The 20,723-nt window shown below is 39.4% G+C and overlaps 1 protein-coding gene across 1 annotated transcript in view; it reads left to right on the forward strand.

Annotated features, from left to right (window-relative positions):
- The window catches only part of CRYBG3 (crystallin beta-gamma domain containing 3), a 71,606-nt gene that overhangs the window by 47,332 nt on the left and 3,551 nt on the right, over positions 1-20,723 (forward strand). Inside the window, exons 11-21 of the mRNA XM_048492761.1 lie at positions 381-514; positions 3,275-3,401; positions 6,509-6,651; positions 7,732-7,858; positions 9,029-9,061; positions 11,000-11,109; positions 11,679-11,805; positions 17,313-17,452; positions 17,830-17,953; positions 18,257-18,415; positions 19,889-20,048. Of these exons, the coding sequence (XP_048348718.1) occupies positions 381-514; positions 3,275-3,401; positions 6,509-6,651; positions 7,732-7,858; positions 9,029-9,061; positions 11,000-11,109; positions 11,679-11,805; positions 17,313-17,452; positions 17,830-17,953; positions 18,257-18,415; positions 19,889-20,048 (1,384 nt within the window). The remainder of the gene's footprint in view (positions 1-380; positions 515-3,274; positions 3,402-6,508; positions 6,652-7,731; positions 7,859-9,028; positions 9,062-10,999; positions 11,110-11,678; positions 11,806-17,312; positions 17,453-17,829; positions 17,954-18,256; positions 18,416-19,888; positions 20,049-20,723) is intronic.

The following is a 20,723-nucleotide window of genomic DNA, read 5'->3' on the forward strand; positions in this document are numbered from 1 at the left end:
ACCCCCCTTCTCCCCTCATGTCCTTCTCTTAATTTTGTCCCTCAAACGTCAGGAAAATGCATGACAACAAAACATACTGACCATCATTTAACTCTAACTGCACAGTTCCATTTTGGAATGGATCACTAATACTTCAATTGGATCTCCTACCCCAAAAAAGGGCCTCCTATCATAAGCTCTCTGCAGATCAACTAAGGCTACTGAGGGCCTCTAATCTAGTAGTAGAAACCAAATCACTTACTACATACATCCAGGTGGAGTGACAGAGATGAAGTTAAAAAGAAGAGAAGTTTAAAAAGAAACCTCTCCCAAGCTATTCAAGAAGCAGGTCCAAACGCTAGAAATATATTTCAAAAGACCAACTATCTCACATTCTGCAGATGTTGATTTATGAGAAACCACACTTTGAAGGATGGTGTAAAGAGTTTTCTGAAAATATTGATTACGTTCCAGCACTATTCAGAGATGCTGATGGTTTCCAAGGAATTGGATCAATGTGTGTCATTGGAGGAGTGTAAGTATGATTGTATTTCCAATTTTAAACTGAGAACACTTTCAGGTCTACCACCTGTTTAAGAGCCCTCATGCAGTTGATTATTCTAATTGTGCTGGAAACTGCAGCTTCCCTGCTATGGACTACCTATGCCCTGTAAAACAGCTAACAAAAAGAACTAGCAATTTATTTTTTTTGAATACTGATATCAACACCCATTTGCTTTCTATTGAGGGGTGGTAATCAAAGATCTCTTCAAGTAGTCTAACAGTCTACAGATACAGCTAAACATCTTCCAATTAGCTCATCCTTAACTATGCCTCATCCTCTGTCTACCCAGAACAAGAACAATTATGTATATTTCCTGTTAACCTTCTTGCAGTATCCCCTCCTCATTCCGGCCTCTGTAAAAATTAGGCTTACATGGGTTGGGGAGAACCCTCATTCTTAATGTCATTGTTGACTGAATGTTGTAGTAAACCCCAGATTTTAAAAACATTGGTACTTTTCTTTATTTTTCAATACTTTTTATCACTGAACTAATTTAAAACAATGAAATCCATTCTTGATCACATATTAATCCTGGCAGAATTTGTTTACTAATAATAAGTTGCCACAATGTCTTTAAATTAAAAGGGACAGTTTCATAACTTTTAATGTTACTTTGACTGCATAAGTTTCTTTGTAACTGAATTTAAGGGGGGAAATGTTTTACATTTTGCACATCGTTGGTCAGAATGGGGAAAAAGAAACATAGGAGATTTAATTACTTGGAGACTCAAATTCTGACTTGATTAGTCTCTTGACTTAAGAGGGAAATATTTGAACCCCCTGTGGTTAGCAAAGACAGATCATTATTTAGTCTGGAAGAACAACACATCTTCTTGCAGAGAAGGGGATATTATTTCTTATCCATAACTTCATAATGTCTCTCTTAACTTTTCCTGTGGAATCACTGATGCCACAGGCAGCATTTGAAGAGGGACACTGTGGTATGCCGCAGGAGAAGGAAGGAGGAAAGATCCTATTCTGGGATCAGAGTCCCACTCATAATGGTGTGTACATCCCAGAGTAAAGATTGAACACACAAGCTGCCAAGATGTCATTCCATTCCAAGTTTAGAAACTGACATCCAAGAACAAAAGGAGGCTAGCAGGACGGTGCGGCTTTTCTCCAGGGACAGAGACATGATGCCAAGGAACGTTATGAAGTGTTTAGTTTATCCAAATGCCTTCAATTAGTACAATGACTTGGTTCAAATGTAACAGCAAATGTCTTGCTTATGTGCCCCCTGCACATGGAAAGCTAATCTATATAAATGGCCTATCCCTATCCACATTCTTGTTGACAACCTGAAAGAATTCAAAGAATTCTCCTGAAGTAGGGCTTTCCTTTACAGAAGCCATGCTGATTTCTTTTGAGCAAGATTAGTTTTTCTATTTATTTATTTATTTATTTCAATTTATATATCGCCCTCCCCCGAGGGGTTCAGGGCGGTTCACAACAAAATACATAACTTTAAAACATTAAAATCAATTAAAACAATCAACCCCCACAAAAATTAAAAGATCCATAATGTATAGATGACATCAGAAGGTTCCTCCCCTCCCCCTTTCTTGCGCCCACAGGAGGTTTTATACCGAATTTCCAATATTACCGCAGCTGGCCAAATGCCTGGCAGACCAGGTCCATTTTGCAGGCCCTACAGAAACTTTGTATGTCCCACAGGGGCCTGGTCTCACCTGGGAGCCTGTTCCACCAAGTAGGGGCCAGGGCTGTAAAAGCCCTGGCCCTAGTAGAGGCCAGCCGGATCACTTTGGGGCCAGGGATTACCAGTAGGTCCACTTCCAATGAGCAGAGGGGCCTAACGGGGCAATACAGGGAGAGACCGTCTCTTAGAAATGCAGGTTCAAGGCTGCGAATGGCTTTAAATATGCATTAAACAATTCTAGTTGTAATAACATTTTCTGCCAATTTATGATGGGATATGTTAACCTAACTGGTCTATAATTTCACTTTCCCCATGACATATCGACAGCAAATGAATGATTTCTGCTTTTGCAACCAACTGTAATTTGCCATTGTAGCTGCCTGCATCTCTTTGAGAATGTTTGTATGTTCCTCTGGGAATAATGAATAATGAGAACAATCCTGAATCAAGTGCTAGTAAAGAGCATATTTTCTTTATAAAATTTTGATGGACAAACAAGTGGGTTCTTGATTAAATCAACCCTGAAATGTCCTTGAAGCTAAAATGTCTAAACTGCTGCTATCATACCATCACATTGTAAGAAGACAAGACTCACTGGAAAAGACAATAATGCTAGGAATAGTTAAAGGCAGCGGGAAAAGAGGAAGACCCAGCATGAAATGGATTGCCTTTGCAAAACTTTGCAAATGGATTGTCTTTGCAAGACTTGAGCAAAGCTGTTGACAATAAGACATTTTGGAGGATATTGTTTCATTGGATCTTCATGAGTCAGAAACAACTTGACGGCACTTAGCAAACATACACACACAGTGGATTTGTGTGATATGTGTTCTGAAGCCTATCTAATGAAAATCGTTTGAAATGTAAAAGAAAAGGTCTATGCTGTAAAAACCCATGTCACTCTAGATAAATGCCATGCTAGTTTGAACTGCTTACGTTAATGCAGGTAAAATGCTGCTCCAATCTGCTGTGCTAATGTCACTGTGAATCACTTTTAGTATAGTTCTATCATTCATCGTCAACTATTGCAAAGACAGTTCATCACTTTTTTCTTTTTGTGACTGCTGTAGATGGGTTGCTTATGAGAAAGAACGCTATAAGGGCCAGCAGTACCTGTTAGAGGAGGGAGAATATGATGATTGGCAGTCTTGGGATGGAGTTAGCAAAGTCCTCCTATCTTTTCGATTTCTTCAAGCAGTAAGTACTACTTTGTCTGCATTACTATTTCTTTGCATCTGATTCCTGACTTTTTGCCCTTCCAAACAAATTTATTTCTCTCTTTTTTTGCCATTCTTCCAAAATGTTCTTGTATATGAATTGGTAACGTTTGAAATACAAACTTCAGCTTTGGTAAAATATTCATTTTGATGATAGTGATTCTTCTTGACCATTAAAGTTTCAATTTAATCCATCTTTGCATTTCTTCTTGAATTTCCATCCATGCCACTTTGTTGTTGTATTTAAATAATGTATTATTTTAGCCAGTTAGGTTTATTTCCAAATATTTGATTGCTGCTACTTGGTCCAATTTGTTTTCTTTTTCCGTTAGGACTTGGATCTTCTTACCTCCTAAGTGCATCAGCAAGTTTGCTTTTGAATTTATTGTCAAAGGCTTTCACAGCCAGAATCACTAGGATATTGTGGATTTTCTGGGTTGTATGGCCATGTTCCAGTAGTATTTTTCCTTACAGTTTGCCTGCATCTGTGACTGGCATCATCAGAGGATCTGGTAGCAGTGGAGCAAGTGGTATGCATATTCCAAGTATACATACTCCACTTGCTCCATTGCGACCAGATCTTTCTTTTGAATTCTGTGCTGATTTTCTAACCAGTCGCCCCCCTCCCCCCCATGTCTGTAGCTCTATCCTTCTCTGACAATTGTTCTGCTAGTTGATTTGCCTGCTTTATCATTGAAATTGTTCCTTTTCCTTTGGCTAAAATGACATTTAACAGGACATTTAACAGGAATTACTGGAATGGAATTTTCCAGTAATATCTTGTTCCTTTCCTGAGAAGTACCAGTAGTAAAAAGTCAAAATATATTCTTTTGCTCTGCAAATTGCCAAGCAGGTCCTGAAAAATCTTGCATTTCTTCATCATGGCAATCACAATGCCACTCCTTCAGTGCATATCTGATTAAAGCATTTATGGAAATTGATAGGTACACAGGAGCTTAGATTTACTTTATGCAACTTCCAGATGAGGGGTACATGGCAGATTTTTCCCCCTCATGTGAAACTTGAAAATTGTCTACAAAAGGATTTTTGCTTTAAGACAAGGTGGGGATGGGGAGGGATAGGTTCCATAGTAAATTTTCCATACTCTCCCTTCTAGGAAATCTTGTTTTTAATTAATTATTTGCTTTGATAGTGTCTTAAATATTTTCAAAAAAGATTTTGAGAACTGAAACGTCACTCAAGGTCAGACTTCTTGACTGGTTCCTGCTGTCATCTAACGTGCTAATAGCAGAGGGGCCCCGTTCAGACTAGGGTGGGAAGGGGGAGTGTTAGTCCTCCCCAATATTCTCCTGATGTAAACTGCCTCCGCCCTGCTTCTCTTTGCCCTGCATGCATTTCCAGCAGCATTAGAATGTAGTGAAAATGCATTCAAGGGGCGCCCTCCTGAAAGTAATGCAATATCAATAGGAAACATGTATGCCTTATCTGTATTAGGAGTTCCTGATACTCATGCCGAAGTCTGCTTTTTCATCCAGATCACCTTCATCTCATCCAGATCAGATATCAACTTCATATTTGTCTATATTTTGATGCATTAAACATTTCATAGGAATTAAAGTGGAACTGTATGAGTCTGTTGTCAGCAGAAAAGGGAAGTCCCTTCTCTAGAAATGAATTTCTGAATGCCCTGGCTGCAGAGTTAGCAGCTACCTCAGGCAAAAAGAGTCTAATGCATAGCATACTCCTGAAAGAAAATAATTATTAGCACTGTATAGACAGGGTGATATACCAATTTTTATTACAAAGCATGGAAGGATTGCTTATAGCCTGAACATAACCAACCTTAAGGCTTTCTCTGAGGGGTGTATTAAGTGCAAGTGATAGAGGACTGTTAATGCAATCTACTTCAAAAAATAAAAAAAAATGTTGTAATCCTGTCCTTACTTATTTGTGCACAGATCTGTAATATCAGTTGAACTACTGGCAGATGAGTTGTTTGATGTCTGCAACTTAACAGACACGATCTTTGTAGATAATTAAACTCAACTTCACATATAATGTAATGTTATAGGACAGAGCAAATGAAGTTTTTATGTAAAGATACTAATGACAAAAAATAAAAGTGACATCTTAAAGTATTAAGGAGTTGTATTCCACATGGAAAGAACCAGCGCTATCTAGATTTCACCATCCAGGAATATAACTATTCTCATATTAACTGGTTTGCTCTGCTCTGCTAAAAAAAAAAAACCTGCTTGTTTGGATAGGTTTGTCAGTCATCGTTTTACGAGAAAGAGCTGATTTGAATCTACACCCAACTCAAAGTACTGGTGCTTCAGTTCAGATGATTCCGCAGATTATGGTGTATAGCAGTAAAAGTGAGCCACAAAGTGCCTGCTCCTATCTTGTGCACAGTTTCTCTTTCAACTGCTATTTAATTGCAAACCATAGTATGCTCTGCAGTAGTATTATAGTTAGTATTTCTCTCTGAGCCCGTGTTGGAAACCACTTCAGTCAGTCTGGTTTTGGAAGACAAGCACAAACCATAGTTGCCAATTCAGATATTATGACAAACTCCAGTTTCTACTAAATGGCAAACTAAAAGTAAAAACCATGCTACAAGAGAGTAGTGAATCAGAAAGCGGAACTGGAGTGAGGATAGTGATTAGAAGGTTCGTCTAGGACTGGGGAGATGATAGTTCACATACCCATTCTGATCCAAAGTCATTCAGCTTCATGGCTGTCAGAAACACTCAGCCTAACATGCACTAAAGGACTGTTGTGAGTATAAAAATAGGAAATATCCAAGTGGGAAGAAGCAAGTGTGTTTCTCTGTACTCCATGGACAAAAGACTTGATAGAAATGTGAAAGATAAAAAGAATGAAACTTATTCATGGTCCTTGACAATCTGTCTTGGAGGATCACCTGAACTAAAACTATAGGCCAAGAGGTGGGTCAAAATTGTCTTGAGAATTTTATAAAAGGAACCACACATATTCCAAGTAGAGTCATCTCAAAATGTCTATTTAATTGTAGAACTCCACTAAATCATGATTTCATAATTGCTATGTAAAATTAGATAGCATCGTTTCAAATATTCCCTAAATTCTAGTTTTGAATTGTAGGACTTTATGGCATCAGAAGTCACACTTTTTGAAATGGATGAGGACAATGGAAGTCAGTTGAAGATAGTAAATCAAGAAATACCTGACTTGGATCAGGCTGGGTTTGGTCCCAAGACAAGGTCACTTAATGTCAAGAGTGGAGTGTAAGTTCTATTTGAGATCTTTGTACAGTGAAATATAATTAGCTTGCAATGATTGTTCTTCATTTATTCTGCTTTGCTTAGTATTCTGTTGACAATAAGTGGAAAGGCAAATGTGATTTAAAACAGTGCTTTAGAATGATTCTTAGCTTTTCTGGTTCCTTTGGCAAATCTCATTTGTTTATGACATTACTAATTGTTTTTTGCTATTGAATTTCTTTTCATTTTCAGTTGCTCAGAGTGTCAAGGAACCTCTAAAAGAATCTTTGATCTAATGAAACCTGAGTTGTCACAATTTTAAACAACTCAATATAAAAGTTCCTAGCCTAATTCAACAGAATGGTTATCCTCTTGAATTTAAGCATTGAGGCACCCAATGTGGAGTAATTCAAATTATGGATTCATTCAGTGTGCATGCACTCTAGCATATGTGCATTAGCTATAATGCTAACATGCCTGAATCTATAACTATATGGGTTTTGTTTGTTTCTCCAGTAAAATTAAAAAATGAGTAAGATTGGGGCAGCATGATCACTGCTTTAGAGATGACACTGAAATATTTGTGAAATAATTGTCCCCATAATTTTTGGCAGAATATAATTTCATGCTTGAGAACAAGAGCTCAATTTCATATTCTGATATAGGTTCCTAAATCTGACACAATTGATATTGTTTTGGTGCTGGCAGCTGCCATTGCTGCTGTTTCAGCGTCTAGAGGAATCCTCTTTTTGGCACGGGAGAACTTCTTAAGGGACTTGTACAGTTGACAGAGCCAGCAAGTGGAATAGGTCAGCCGTTTTCTCTTTGTAGCCATCCTAAGGCATATGGAACAATTATAATGCCAACAAAACATTAGGTCACCTAGAAGCTACAGCATAAGGCTGTCATTTATTCATTTTTATAGCCAAGCTGTCCACTGCTAGATAATGACTCATAGTCTCATTTTCAGTGCCTGCTTCTTTCCACTTTGCCTGAATAGATGAAGATGTTTTAAAAATAGAGCATTTTGTGACTAACTGTATATATTTGAATAGCTATCTTGCATATTGATTCCTAAGATCTTCCCCTGTTTGTCACTTCCAGATGGGTTGCTTATCAGCAGAAGTACTTTTGTGGAGAGCAGTATATATTGGAGAAAGGAAAATATAAATGTTTCTTTGACTGGGGAGGACATGATGAGAGTATCCTGTCAATCCGTCCTATTAAATTGGTAGGTTATTTCAACTGTTCAGAAATTATATATTGTAAGATAAAATGTAGTAATATATGTATATTATAATAATAGCTATTAGCCACTGAAATGAATCACATTGGTCAGAACATATTAAAACTAAACAATGGAATATCAATAATTTGATCAAGCAAAGATTTCTAGCCAAGCTTCCTGTTTTTTGAGATTTATTCGTATTTTTCTGTGGTGTTGAAATGCTGGGGTACGGGTTTTCAGTGAATATACCATTACATTGAAGAAGGCCAGTGCAAGTTTTAGTGCGTTCTTATTACTAATACTTTTTCGGCATCAAGTTGCAGCCAACAGAATTTTTAAGGCAAGAGACTTGAGGTGGTTTGCCATTGTCTTTCTCTGCATAGCAACCCTGGTATTACTTGTTGGTCTCCCATCCATATACTAACCAAAAATGACCATGTTTAGCTGTTAAGATTTGACAATATCAGGTTATCCAGGTCAGGACATTTTAAATAGGAGAATAGATTAAAATGTATAGTTTTTATTTTATTTCACAAAATTTATACCCTAGAAGACAGCAGACAAAACTCCCTGAAGAGGGAATTTTAGTGCAATGACTTGAAAAGGCCCTTTCCTGCCCACTGCCCTCCTGATATCAGAAAGCCAAGGCATGTGAAGCAGGGCCTCAGAAGATGAGCACAGTGGTCAGGTGGGTTCATAAGGGAGTAAGTAGGTCATCGTTAGGGAGTAGGTAAGTTAGTTCCAAACCACATTAGCAGATGGCAATACAAATGAAGACCTTTTCAATCATGGCACAAAACTTTAGAACTCTCCACAGAGAAATGCATCTGTATCCCTCTGTTGTAGCTCTACCAGCAGGAGAAACCTTGTGTTGTTTTGTTTTGTTTTGTTTGGCATTCTTTCACTAATTCTTATGAGTCTGTTTCTGTTTATATGTTTTTATGTGTTTATATTTTAATGCATTTATATTTTATATAGTTATTCATGTTTATTTGTATTTTAAATGCTTTTTAATATCTGAAATATGTTGATGTTTTAATGTTAGCTGCCTTGGGGACCCTGAATTGGCTGAAAAGGCAGCTAATTATTACAAATAATAAGTTGAGCTGCTTTAATGAGCTGATAAAATTGAAGTGTAAGATTTGTATTCCATATATAACTTCTCATTTGCAGGAACCTCTGGAACACCATGCACCCCCTCACTGGGTAAGTTCTTATAAAATAATGTAATTTTTAGCATCAAATTCTCCCCTAAAATGCACATGTTATTCTTCTTCTCCATAGTTCATGTGAAATCTGAAGTCTGGGTCCATATTAAAGTCAAAGGTTGCTGATATTTACATTGTTCGTTTCTTCTTGTGCTGTAAATCAGGTTGACAAATGAGAGTATTAAAAAGTGTTTTCTTCTTAGACTCTGCCTCAGTATAATTTGGTTGGCTTCTAAGTGCAGAAGATCACATCCTAAATGGGTACACAGGAAGATGATTTAATCTTGCAGGTTGCTTTTGTTTTACAGTATGGGAATGACTTATATTCCAGTTTACTAACTGTTCCTAGTGTATACCACTGGCTCAAGACTTGCAGAAAGCATTTCCCACATTTGTCAACTTTTCATTCAAGCTAGTAGCCATATACATTGAAAATAAAGTCAGTTCACACCCATGTCTACTAAGTCTTAGACATCATGAACAGATCTTTTTGTGGGGTGCAAAACTAGCTTTTTGTTATGTATTCTGCTGTTTAAGAAGGATTCAGTCAGATTTGTCATAACATCTGAATCTGAACAAAGAGGAGGTTGTCTTTTCCGCAAGGCAAACACTAGTTTGCTCAGGGGTTGACGCTTGGGTGTCATAATAAACCGAAGCTTCTATACTGAATATGAAAGAAGTTGTCAGTCATCCTGTGTATGCCAGACAAGGGGGCAAGGGAGCATGCAATTATGGTGCCAGGTAATTCCTTTTACAGATACAGTTATTTTTGGTTATGACCTGGTCAGCCCAGGGTGGCTGGGGACAGCTCTGCTGCCCTGCTGCCCCACTGTTTCCGTAGAGCTTTCCAGCAGTGCAGGGAAGCAGAAAATACAAAAAGAAAATCCCTCCACTGGAAAGCCCTCCATAGGACTAAGGGGGAGTTGTTACCCGAAAGGGTAGTGTAAGTTGGAACTCTGGGCTGTGGCATACCTGCCTGCAAACCCAGGTGGAAGCCAACTAATTTCAACTCCACCTACCACCTCTCTATATAGGTATCCAATCGGTTGGCAGTGCAGCTCTGTGACAGCCCCAATTTGTGGGTTTTGTCACCACAGAGCAGAAGGATGGCTGCCTCCAGTACCTTTACAGTCTCCACCAGTGGGTGTATCCCTTGCACCAACAGAGGAGGCAAATGCATCTGTGCAAAACCTGCCACTCTCCAAAGCTGTTCCCTCCTTCTGGATTGGGCTGTTAAATGCACATATAACTTCAAGCCTCAGTTGTCAGAGGCAATAATGCAGCCATTACTATGCAGACTGGTGCGTCAACCAAACAAGTGCATATCAGTCATCATCATTGCTGTCAGCATTGCTTGAGACAGCTCATACAATGTCTTGGATCCAAAGAACTGACAGAGAAGAGTTTTCAAAGAAGCTCTTTGTTGGTTGCTCCTTCCCTCTTAACTTGCCTCTCCTGAAACTGTAGGACCCTTCTTCTTTTTGCAGATGGTGTGCAGTAGAAGACTGACTACAAATAAGTCTGTACACTCTGTTTTCTCATGGTATCTGAATGTAGACAATTGGACAAACCAAAAGCAGAATAGATTACAATAGGATTAGCAATTAGTGGAATTAGCAGAAATAATTTCTTCCCGGCCTTGAGCCTTTGTTTTGGATGGTGACGTTTCCATGGATCCTTCAATGTTCCTTAAGCTTTAAGAGTGACATGAAAAGGAAAGGGAATAAAGGGAAAGAGGCAAAAGTGCCTTTCTACAGACTCTGCTTCATTCATGATTATTTGCATCTACGCTTTCTTTTTTTTAATGTATCCCTTTTTGTTGGCTGTTTAAAGACTGAGAATATGTAAATATACCAGTATGATTCTGTACCAGTTATAACATATACATTCATTGATTAGTTCCTGTTTATACATAATTTATTTTGCTTGTTTGTAGCTTAAAGCTTTCAGTAACACACATTTCCGAGGACTGTGTATGGATATTACAACAGCAATTTCTGATTTTGCATCATTCAAACCATGTTCTTTTAAAGTTCTGCGGGGATGGTAGGTTGATTTATTCATTGCTGTCTTTTAAACAGATTGGGAAACTATTTTTAATCCATATTCACTGCCGTCAGTTTTTAAAAAAATATCTTAGTTTTAAGGTGAAGATGACCGTGAGCGATGCAAGTGAGCGTTTGCAGTGAAATTTGTGCTGGGTTACAGAAATAAAGTTAAATAAATCTTGTGTAGGTCTCCTGTTCTTGACTACATGTATTAATATTCACTGTATGTATCATACTGGGCTGGACCCAAAACAGCATGAAACACTGCTTGCACAATGTGAATTTTCTGCCTCTCCCTGTATACTGCATCCTCCAGAAGGCTTTTCCTAAGGCCAGAGAGCCGTGTGAATTGGTTGATACAGTGCTCTGCAGAGAGATTTGAAGAAACTGAACTCAAAGCTATTGTCTTTACATTTTCACTGTGCACTCTAAGGTATTGCAACAGTGAACACAAACAGTTTGATTGTGCAGTGTTTCTTTAGATTCCTTTGCTGTACATATTTTAGTGGGAGGAAACATAATAAAATCATACTGTAACAGGTAATGTTTTCTTGTTGGTTCTTTCAGTTGGCTGCTGTGTTACCCAGGGGAAACAACCATGAACCAGTGTGTGCTAGAAGAAGGCCTTTATACAGACCTTGCTTCCTGTGGTTGTCCAGTGACTGCAATTGTGTCCCTCCAACCTATTGAATATGTAAGAATTGTATCGGGTTTCATCGATTAGTCAACCATATTTAAACGGTTAAGGTGTAAATAAGGGGTAATTACAGACCCATGGAGTGATGCCTTTGCCTTCCCCAGTCATTGATACTTTACCCCCAGCAAACTGGGTACTCATTTTACCAATCTTGGAAGGCTAGAAGGCTGAGTCAACATGAAACTTACTTCCATTGGAATCAAACTCAGATCGTGAGCAGAGGTTTGACCATAGTACTGCAGTTTACCACTCTGCGCCACAGGACTCATATTTAAGGAATGTAGTTTCAAATTTTTGGAAACTGATATTAAGAGGAAACAGAAATCTTGTCTCACAAATTTTGATTTTAGAAATGTCAGGCTACCAACATACAATAATATTCGTAAACAGCCAAGTCTGTCTTTCTCAAATCATGAGACTCTCATGATGATTATTTAGAAAGTGGTCCACTTTGCTTGGCACAGTATTTGGCTACCCTGATATGAATATGCTTGTAAAGTGTCTCCTGTTCTTGGAATTGCTGTTCAAGTAGTCATCTGTGCATTCACACAACCAACCAACCTACCGTCCCTGTAACAGTTTCCTTTAATTTGCTGCAGATCATTCTTACATTTTAGAATCAACTGAGCAGGACAGCATGAATTGTGCCCCTTGTGCATATGTAGTACATGCTGTGTTTCTGAGAGGAGATCTGTGCATCTAAGTAATAGCTCTTGAAGTTTCTAAACTGTCGTTTTAAGCAGATTCAAACCCCCTCAGTGTGAATTCATGGATGACCACTTGAAGAACAACTGTTACAGGCAACTTGTTTATTTAATCAGTTGTCTGACATTCCTTTTGGTGACACACAAGAAAAAGTGAGAGTGATTACTTTTAAAGTTAATTCTCTCCTCCCAAATTCCCACTGTGTTTTCACAGTGCATGTTTCCTCTGAAAAGAAAATATTTTTCTGGCCCTGATGTTTGTTTCTGCTTTGTCATTTGATTCTAGTTACATTCAAAGTACAAGAGAAAAACAAATTTGACATTTGTTGGACCATTTAATAACTGGCAGAAAATTAGCAGTGCCAAGAAATTATGCAGTGTGCTTGAAGGCCTTCATGGCAAGAAATAGAGATCTCTGCACAAGGAAAAACTGGCACAGATTTTATTCCAAATAAATTGAGTGATGTTATCTGTTTTTTTGTTGGGATTGTTGCTTTGGCAACAGGGTTAGAGATTTATCCAAACAAGAACACAATTATGGGGAAAATCTGACTGACTGCTTAGCACAATTGTTTTGCACCTCCATACAAACCTACGCAATACACATTTTTGAGACAGTTTTGAGCTGCGCCTTTTGCAGACATGTACATGTCAAAAGTACATTAAAGTGGTTTCATTACACAAAACAAGTTTACCAAAACACACACAAACATAAGTGGATCTGTAAATAATCCCCAAATTAAGCCATCCATAGACCCATAGTACTTTAGCCAGTCATAAACAGTGGATAAGGGATGGATCTTACAAAACATATTCCAGACTATTTAAATCCTTAAAGATCTTAATTAATTCACTGAAACATATTAACATATTGTGTCATTGTAATAAAATGAATGTTGTATGAGCGCAGGTATTTATTTTGTTTTAAATGTGAACAGCAGTGTTTTGAATTAATTGCATACATTTTTCAAGAGCAGTCCTGTGGAGAGTAAATTACAATAGTCTGATCTGGAAGTTGCCAAGACATGGATAAAAACATTATAAGCCTCTGAACTTGGCGGCATCTCAGTTGTCAGTAGGCTGCTAATCTTTATAGTATTGTGGCTCTCAAAGGCACTTTAAAAGTAATTTTCTTAATCCGTTGGAAATAAACCAGGATTAATTAGACATAATCCATCCCCAGAGGCTATTTATTTAACCTATTACCTTCCAATTACAAGAAGTTCTCTGTGATGACCTGCTGCTTAATTACTTGCTCTCACTAGTTTTATTTTATTTGGTTTGTGGTGCTTGCTGGCTCAGAAGTCACTTTTGAATACTGTTTTATTAGGAAAGAATAAGAGAACAGCTTGAGGTAGGCTTTATTTCTGCAGGTATATTTTGTAGGAGCTAAACCGTGTGTTCTTGCAGAGTTGCCAGCTAGCCAGAAAATAATGCCACCCTCCTGGTTTGATGCTTTTAGGAGGAATTAGCGAGTGAAACTAATTCATGGTATGGAGAGGAGCCATCCCTTGCTAATACTGACAGACCAAGTTGCTTTTAAAAGCACAGGGGCACTAAGAGCTGGTCAAAAATGTGGTAACTCTAAATCTGGCAATTTAACACTCTTTAGAAAAGTTAGCTTTGTTAGTGCTTCTCTACCAAATAAATAATACACCAACCAAAGAGAAGCAATTCATAACTACCTGCTATTCAATTACTTTTCAAGAAATGTGATATGAATGCTTTTTCTGCCTCCAGTCAGATTTTGCCTTAATCCTCCCAACATTCTCTATGTGTGTGAATGGCGAGTGGCTCAGGCAGGCGCCTGATGCCGGCTCCTGCACTCCCTAGCTTCCCTGCTGACAGGGAGGCTAGCTGTGGCCCTAGTGCCAGCCTGAGCTGCCTGCTGCTGAGCCTTGGCCTCAGGCTGGTTCCTGCCCGAGAGCTAGCCTCCCTGTTAGCAGGGAGGTTGGGAAGGCAGGAGCCGACTTTGGGTGTCTGAGCTATGGCCGCTCTCTGACAGGAGCCAGCCTGCGGCCACAGCTCAACACCAAACATCGCAGGCCAGTGGCGTAACTAGGCAAACTGGAGCCCTGGGCAAAACCTGAGTTTGATGCCCCCCCAGGCGCGTGCCCAATGCAACGCACACACCCCCCCCTTGTAGCTACACCCAGTGGCGTATCTAGGCAAACTGAAGTTCGGCGCCCCCCATGGGCAGCCACCCTCCCCCACCGTGACCAAGTAATGATTTTTTACACCAGGTTGTTTCAAAGTCACCATCACATTATAGAACATGCCCCAACTCACAAATCTGAGCACAGCAATAAGCCATGCCACACAGCAGAAATAATTTTTTGAAAACATTTTCAAAATGCTTTCAAAATGTTTTATTACTGCTATGAAAACATTTTATGGTGTTGTATCCAGTACCCCCAATTGGGGGAAACAGCATCACTTTCAATGTTTCAAAGGAGAATCTGGGCTCCCTAGTTTAAACAAGTGATGCTGGAATCCACCTCCAAACAGCATCATTTTCAATGGTGTTTAAACTAGGGAGCCCAGATTCTCCTTTTAAATCTACCTTAAAGGGAGAATCTGGGGTTCCCAGTTTAAACAACATTGGAAGTGATGCTATTTTGGGGTTGATTCTCCCCCACCCTGAAACAGCATCCCTTTCAATGTTTAAACTGGGGACCTCAGATTCTCCCTTTAAATCCATGTCAAAGGCGGGGGGATTTAAAAGGAAAATCTGGGGAAATTTGGGAGGTGCCTGCTGGCAGGGGTGCTATTGCTAAGCTAGCAGCACCAAACTTTCAGGGTATCTTTAGGAGTCTCCCCTAATGATACCACCCAGGTTTAGTGAAGTTTGGTTCAGGGGGTCCAAAGTTATGGACCTTCAAAGGTGTAGCCTCATCTCCTATTAGCTGTTAGTTCCCATTGGAAACAATGGATGATGGGGCATCCCCTTTGGGAGTCCATAGCTTTGGACCCCCTGGACCAAACTTCACAAAACCTGGGTGGTATCAGTAAAAGGTTCTCCTTATGATGCCTCCCAGGTTTGGTGAAGTTTGGTTCAGGGGGTCCAAAGTTATGGACCCTCAAAAGTGTAGCCTCATCTCCTATTAGCTCCCATTGGAAACAATGGGGGATGGGGCACCCCCTTTGGGAGTCCATAACTTTGGACTCCCTGAACCAAACCTCACCAAACCTGGGTGATAGCATCAGGTGAGTCTCCCAAAACATCCCTGAAATTTTGGTGCTGCTAGCCTAAAAACTGCGCCCTCTGCAGGCCAAAAATGGAAAAACACTGAAAATACAAAAAATCCCACTAACAAACCTGCGCCCCCCCACAGGGCTGCGCCCAGGGCAACTGCCCACTTTGCCCAATGGGAGGAACGCCTCTGTCTCAGGCAGGTGCCTGAGGCTGGCTCCTGCCCTCCTTAGCCTCCCTGTCAGCAGGGAGGCCATCTTACAGCCAGAAGCCGCCGCCGCGCCCACCTGAACCACCATTGACTCAGTGCCCACCTTAGCCACCACCTCCACCCCCCAGCCTCCCTGGCAGCAGGCACCCACCTGAGCCATCCGCCGCTGAGCTCCCCCCCTTCCCCCTGGCCTCCCAAGCTTACAGAGGTAAGTGGGGTGGAGGGACGCCCAGAACATGTGTTGCCCCCAGGTGCCATTTTCCCCTGGTACACCTCTGGAAGCCAGCTATTGGCTGATAGCCTTTTTTAGTTTATTGTTGAATTGTCAGGGAACTGCATTGTAAAGAAGACTTCAGAGAGCTTTGATTATTACAGATCTGGATTGTCATCGGCTGGCAAAAGGTGTGATGCACTCTGGAGGTTGAAACAACTCTCCTTAGTTGATATTTTCCTGGGGTATTGAGGCAGTGACTTCCTCTTGCAAGTGCCTTACTTAAGTGGTGATGGTGGTGGAAAGTGCTATCAAGTTGCAGCCAACTTATAGCAAAAAAAATCCCCATTGGTTTTTAAAGGCAAGAGACATTCAGAGGTGGTTTGCCATTGCCTTCCTCTGCACTGTGACACCTCGCAATCTTTAGTGGTCTCCCTTCCAAATATGAACTAGATAAAACCAACCCTCCTTAATTTCTAAAGATCAGGCTAACCTGGGCCATTTAAGTCAGGGCCTTGGCTGAGAAATAATTTTAGTATGTAACTATACTGCATCTCAGAAAAAGATGTTAGTACAGTCAGTTGAGGTGTAGCAGTCGAGAAAATCATATGCCTCCATATTAGGATATAGTTCTGAACGAATATGAGAATTATCATTCATTTTTATGTGCTGCCTTTATCAAAACCATTATTTTGTACATTATTTGATACAAGAGCATGAATGCCAAAATGTATTTTTTTTATTTTCAAACTTTTAGATGGGGGGTGGGGCAGGGCTAGGCAGGAATAGGACCCAGGCTCAGCATTCTACAACAAAGAAAGGCCAGCATGTTGAGTTCTGGGTAAAGGAATATACACCTCTATTAACATATCTTTTGAGACAGACTATGGATGCATTTCCCTCATCTTAGGCACCTGGCGGTGAAGGTGGGGCTGCCATAATTGCCTTAACATGATTCAGTGCTGATACTGTTCTTAACCATGGTTGCCACTAATTTTGGCTGATTACCTTAATCTTAGTGAAGATTTTATAGTGAAACTGTGGTTTAATTTGCCAGATTAAGCCCTGCCTCTGGGAAGTTTGTATAATGAGATCTACATGTGAGATATGGTAGCAAACTACGTCCTTGGCTATTATTTGCTTAGCACAGTTCAGATGTTACTAAATGTTTCTCTCTCTTAATAGGTTTTTGCTGAATCTTTCATCAGCCTTTTTGGTTTAGAGAATTGTGAAGGCAGAGAGTTTCATTTGCAAGAAGCTGTCAGTTCTGTCCTGAATAAGGATCTTCACTTTCTTACTCAATCCGTGTGGGTGAGAAGTGGGCAGTAAGTTTATCGAGTTCTACCTTCCAGCGATAGCTAACAAAGTCTTTAGTTGGTGTTTCAGAAGTCCTGTCCCCAGTGCTAACGACTGCAATTATCTAGTTTTTACTATTGTCTACAGTTGATATTGTAAACTATCCTGAGCATTGATTTTTAAATTGCAAGGAAAGTTATAAATCTTCAGATTTTATTCTAATTTATAAATTTTCAAAATTTATTCTAAAATATTCTAAAATAAGATTTTATTCTAATGCAACAATCGCTTACATTCTTGACACTTGTTACTTTGAAGCATGGGTATCTTTCCAGTATGAGTATTACACCTGTTTTGTAAAGCTGTCACTGTTGAGATAGTAAGTTTGTACTCTATTTTGTACTAGGTGGATTGCATATGAAGGAAGCAACTTCTTAGGGAAGCAATTTCTTCTTGAACCTGGCAAAATTTTAAACTGGACCGAGTTTAGTGGTTGGAAAGCCATTGGCTCTCTTCGTCCTGTAAAGCAGGTATTATAGAAAAGGATTTTTTAAAATTTGCCTGTTTTATTTCGGAAGGATAAACTTTTTAAAAAAATAAATCTTGATCCTAAATTGTGTTTGTGTGTTGAAGAGATTTGGAATGAGCTTATTTCATAAATCTACATGTGTCTCTGACTTCAGTTTACTACCAGTCGTAAAAACTTCCTGACCGTTTTTATGCCCCAGGTAATGGTGATAAACTTGTGGCTTGTCATGGATGCTACAGAAGAAAGGTTAGGGATTTGACTTCTACACAAGGAACGAGAAGATAATTATTCTTTTCTATTTCAGCCAGCCGTATACTTTAGAATAAAGAACAGATCCCAAGATAAATATCTGACCGTTGCTGGGAATCTAATAGATGCAAGAGCTACATCAGTTTGTCTTTCCCCATTAAATGGCAAGGATTCTCAGATCTGGCTCTACAGAAATGGACTCATCAAATCCAAGGTGGTTTGCTAGTTATTGAAACTGCAATGTTTCAATTCTCTCTGCTTTATTCTGCATTTAAGTGTATAAAAAGCCCCCATGAAGAACTGCCTTTTTATTTTTTCCAACATCCTCCTGCTGTATGTGTGTTCGAAGCTGAAATTTCATGGCTGAAGCGGATTCTGCATGGGCCAAAAACAGTGGTGTGAAAATGGTTTAAAACGGTATAAAAGGGTTTACACTGCTTTCACACCGCTGTTTTTAGCCCATGTGGAATCCGCCTGAGTGTGTTCTAAGCTGAAATTTCAGTTTAGCTGCAAACTTGGAAAAAGCCAGAAGGTCCCTTCATTTTATTCCACTTTTCTACTGCAAATTATGCCCTTCTGGCCCCAATTCTCATAGTAGCAGTAACCTGGCTTTAAAGGCACAAGGTTGTTGAGGAACAAACAGTTCTTTTCCCTCTGCAATTATCCTGCCAGCTATTTCCATCCTACCAGTTTACAGACCTGTTTTTCCACTGCATTCACAAAATAAATTTTCTTAATTGTGTAAATAAGGCTTTAGATAACAAATTTCTTGGGGCAGAAACTAGGGTATGCTTTAAAACCATATAAAGATCACTAATGTAACATTTGTTGGGGCTTGTAACAGCCTTAAGGGGAGCACAGTGTTTGTTTGTTTTTAACGTATGTATCTTTTCCAAGTTCTGATGCATTAGCAGATTGTATTTAGTGTTTTGAATTGCTGTGATGTTCTCATTTGGATCAGATTTCGCCATCAGTCTTTATCATGCATTAGTAACAAACAAAACAAAGTCTGAATCTCTTGAAAGGTCATTCTGTATCACCCAGCTTGATGCTGGCTAGTGGAAGTGCAAAAAGGCAATTAACATTTATATAGCAAAATGCTTTCAGCTGACTTCTGTTCACAAGATAGGTGGAAGCTGATTTGTCTGGGAGGCTCTCTTCCACTAGTGCCCATCTAGAACATTAGTGTAAACGCTTTTGCACGCAGATTTTTTAGCCCTTTTTTTAGCCTTTTCTAGACAGAGCCAACCTCAGTCATTTTCCTATCTGATGCAAACAGTAAAATTCATGTTCCTTTGCTCTAGCTTGTAGCACACTTGAAATATTAGAAGTAGAAAAATGTTGTCTTCTGGAGAATATGAAACCTTAGTATTGCCTTGTGCTAAGGCCACATCTGCTTAAGCCTTAAAGGAATGGTGACTGACAGCTTTGTGCCTACCTACAATGTACTGCTGGCCTGTATCACACAAACATTTTTTTAGTGTTTTTAACTGGCCAAGTAAAATGTTCCATGCTAAATCAAGCAGTAATAAAAGCCAGTTCTCTTCATTAATCAGTTGTGGTAGTGATGAGCACTATCAGTTGGTGGCTAAACCACATTTTCTGTAGAGGTCCCTACCAAAATATATACAAGTGCTGGAGTCTATTCATGACAGTGAACACGTTCTGTTTTCCAATATACTTCTAGGTTAACGATGCTTGTCTTGATGTCATTGGAGGCAGAGATGTACCAGGAGCTAAAGTAGCACTGTGGGTGGAACATGGAAAAGCAAGACAAAAATGGACACTCAACCAAGATGGAGCCATCAGCTCATACCTCAGTGACCAGCTTGTTCTGGATATCAAAGGTACTAACCAAAGCCTGCCTCTATTATTGTTCTTAAATGAGTCGTTTAAATTGTTTTAAGTTTATTTAGAATAAATATGCACACCTGTGTCAGACAGGTCTGCATGTAAATGAGACATTGGAACACCAGCTCACGACTTACCAAATACATAGACAAGATCATTATAGTATATTATTGATTTACATGCAATAATGTCTTCAGTTACTCCACGTAGCAGTTTGATTTAGGTATAATTCCAAACCAAGATTTGGTGCTACACAAAACAATCTGGAGTTCATGCACTCCCCCTTCCTTTCCCCCTTTTGCACTAGAACTTCTTTCATCCCTGTTTCTCAATGAACAGTAGGCTGTCTGGAAGTCAGAACTGCAACCAGGATCAAGCCCAAACTTGTTGGTATAACAGTGAACCATGATTTGATGTTATGTATCAACCAGTTCATTGTGAAATTAAATGGAAGTTTCCTATGAAAATAATTCTAACCACTCCTTTGTGAAACATTTCCCTTTGGAAAAGTCATATTTGTATCTGATATAGAAAAGTGGTCGAGATCATTTGTTCTGTAATAGTGGTCATAACATGTCCAGCTGGGGAGAGGGGGGGGGGCTGCAAGGGATGCTGCTTTCGAAGAAACATCCTAGCCATATTTGAAGAAGGGAAATGATGTTGGAGATGTT

Source organism: Sphaerodactylus townsendi, linkage group LG04 (assembly GCF_021028975.2).
Source record: "Sphaerodactylus townsendi isolate TG3544 linkage group LG04, MPM_Stown_v2.3, whole genome shotgun sequence".
Classification (NCBI taxonomy): Eukaryota; Metazoa; Chordata; class Lepidosauria; order Squamata; family Sphaerodactylidae; genus Sphaerodactylus; species Sphaerodactylus townsendi.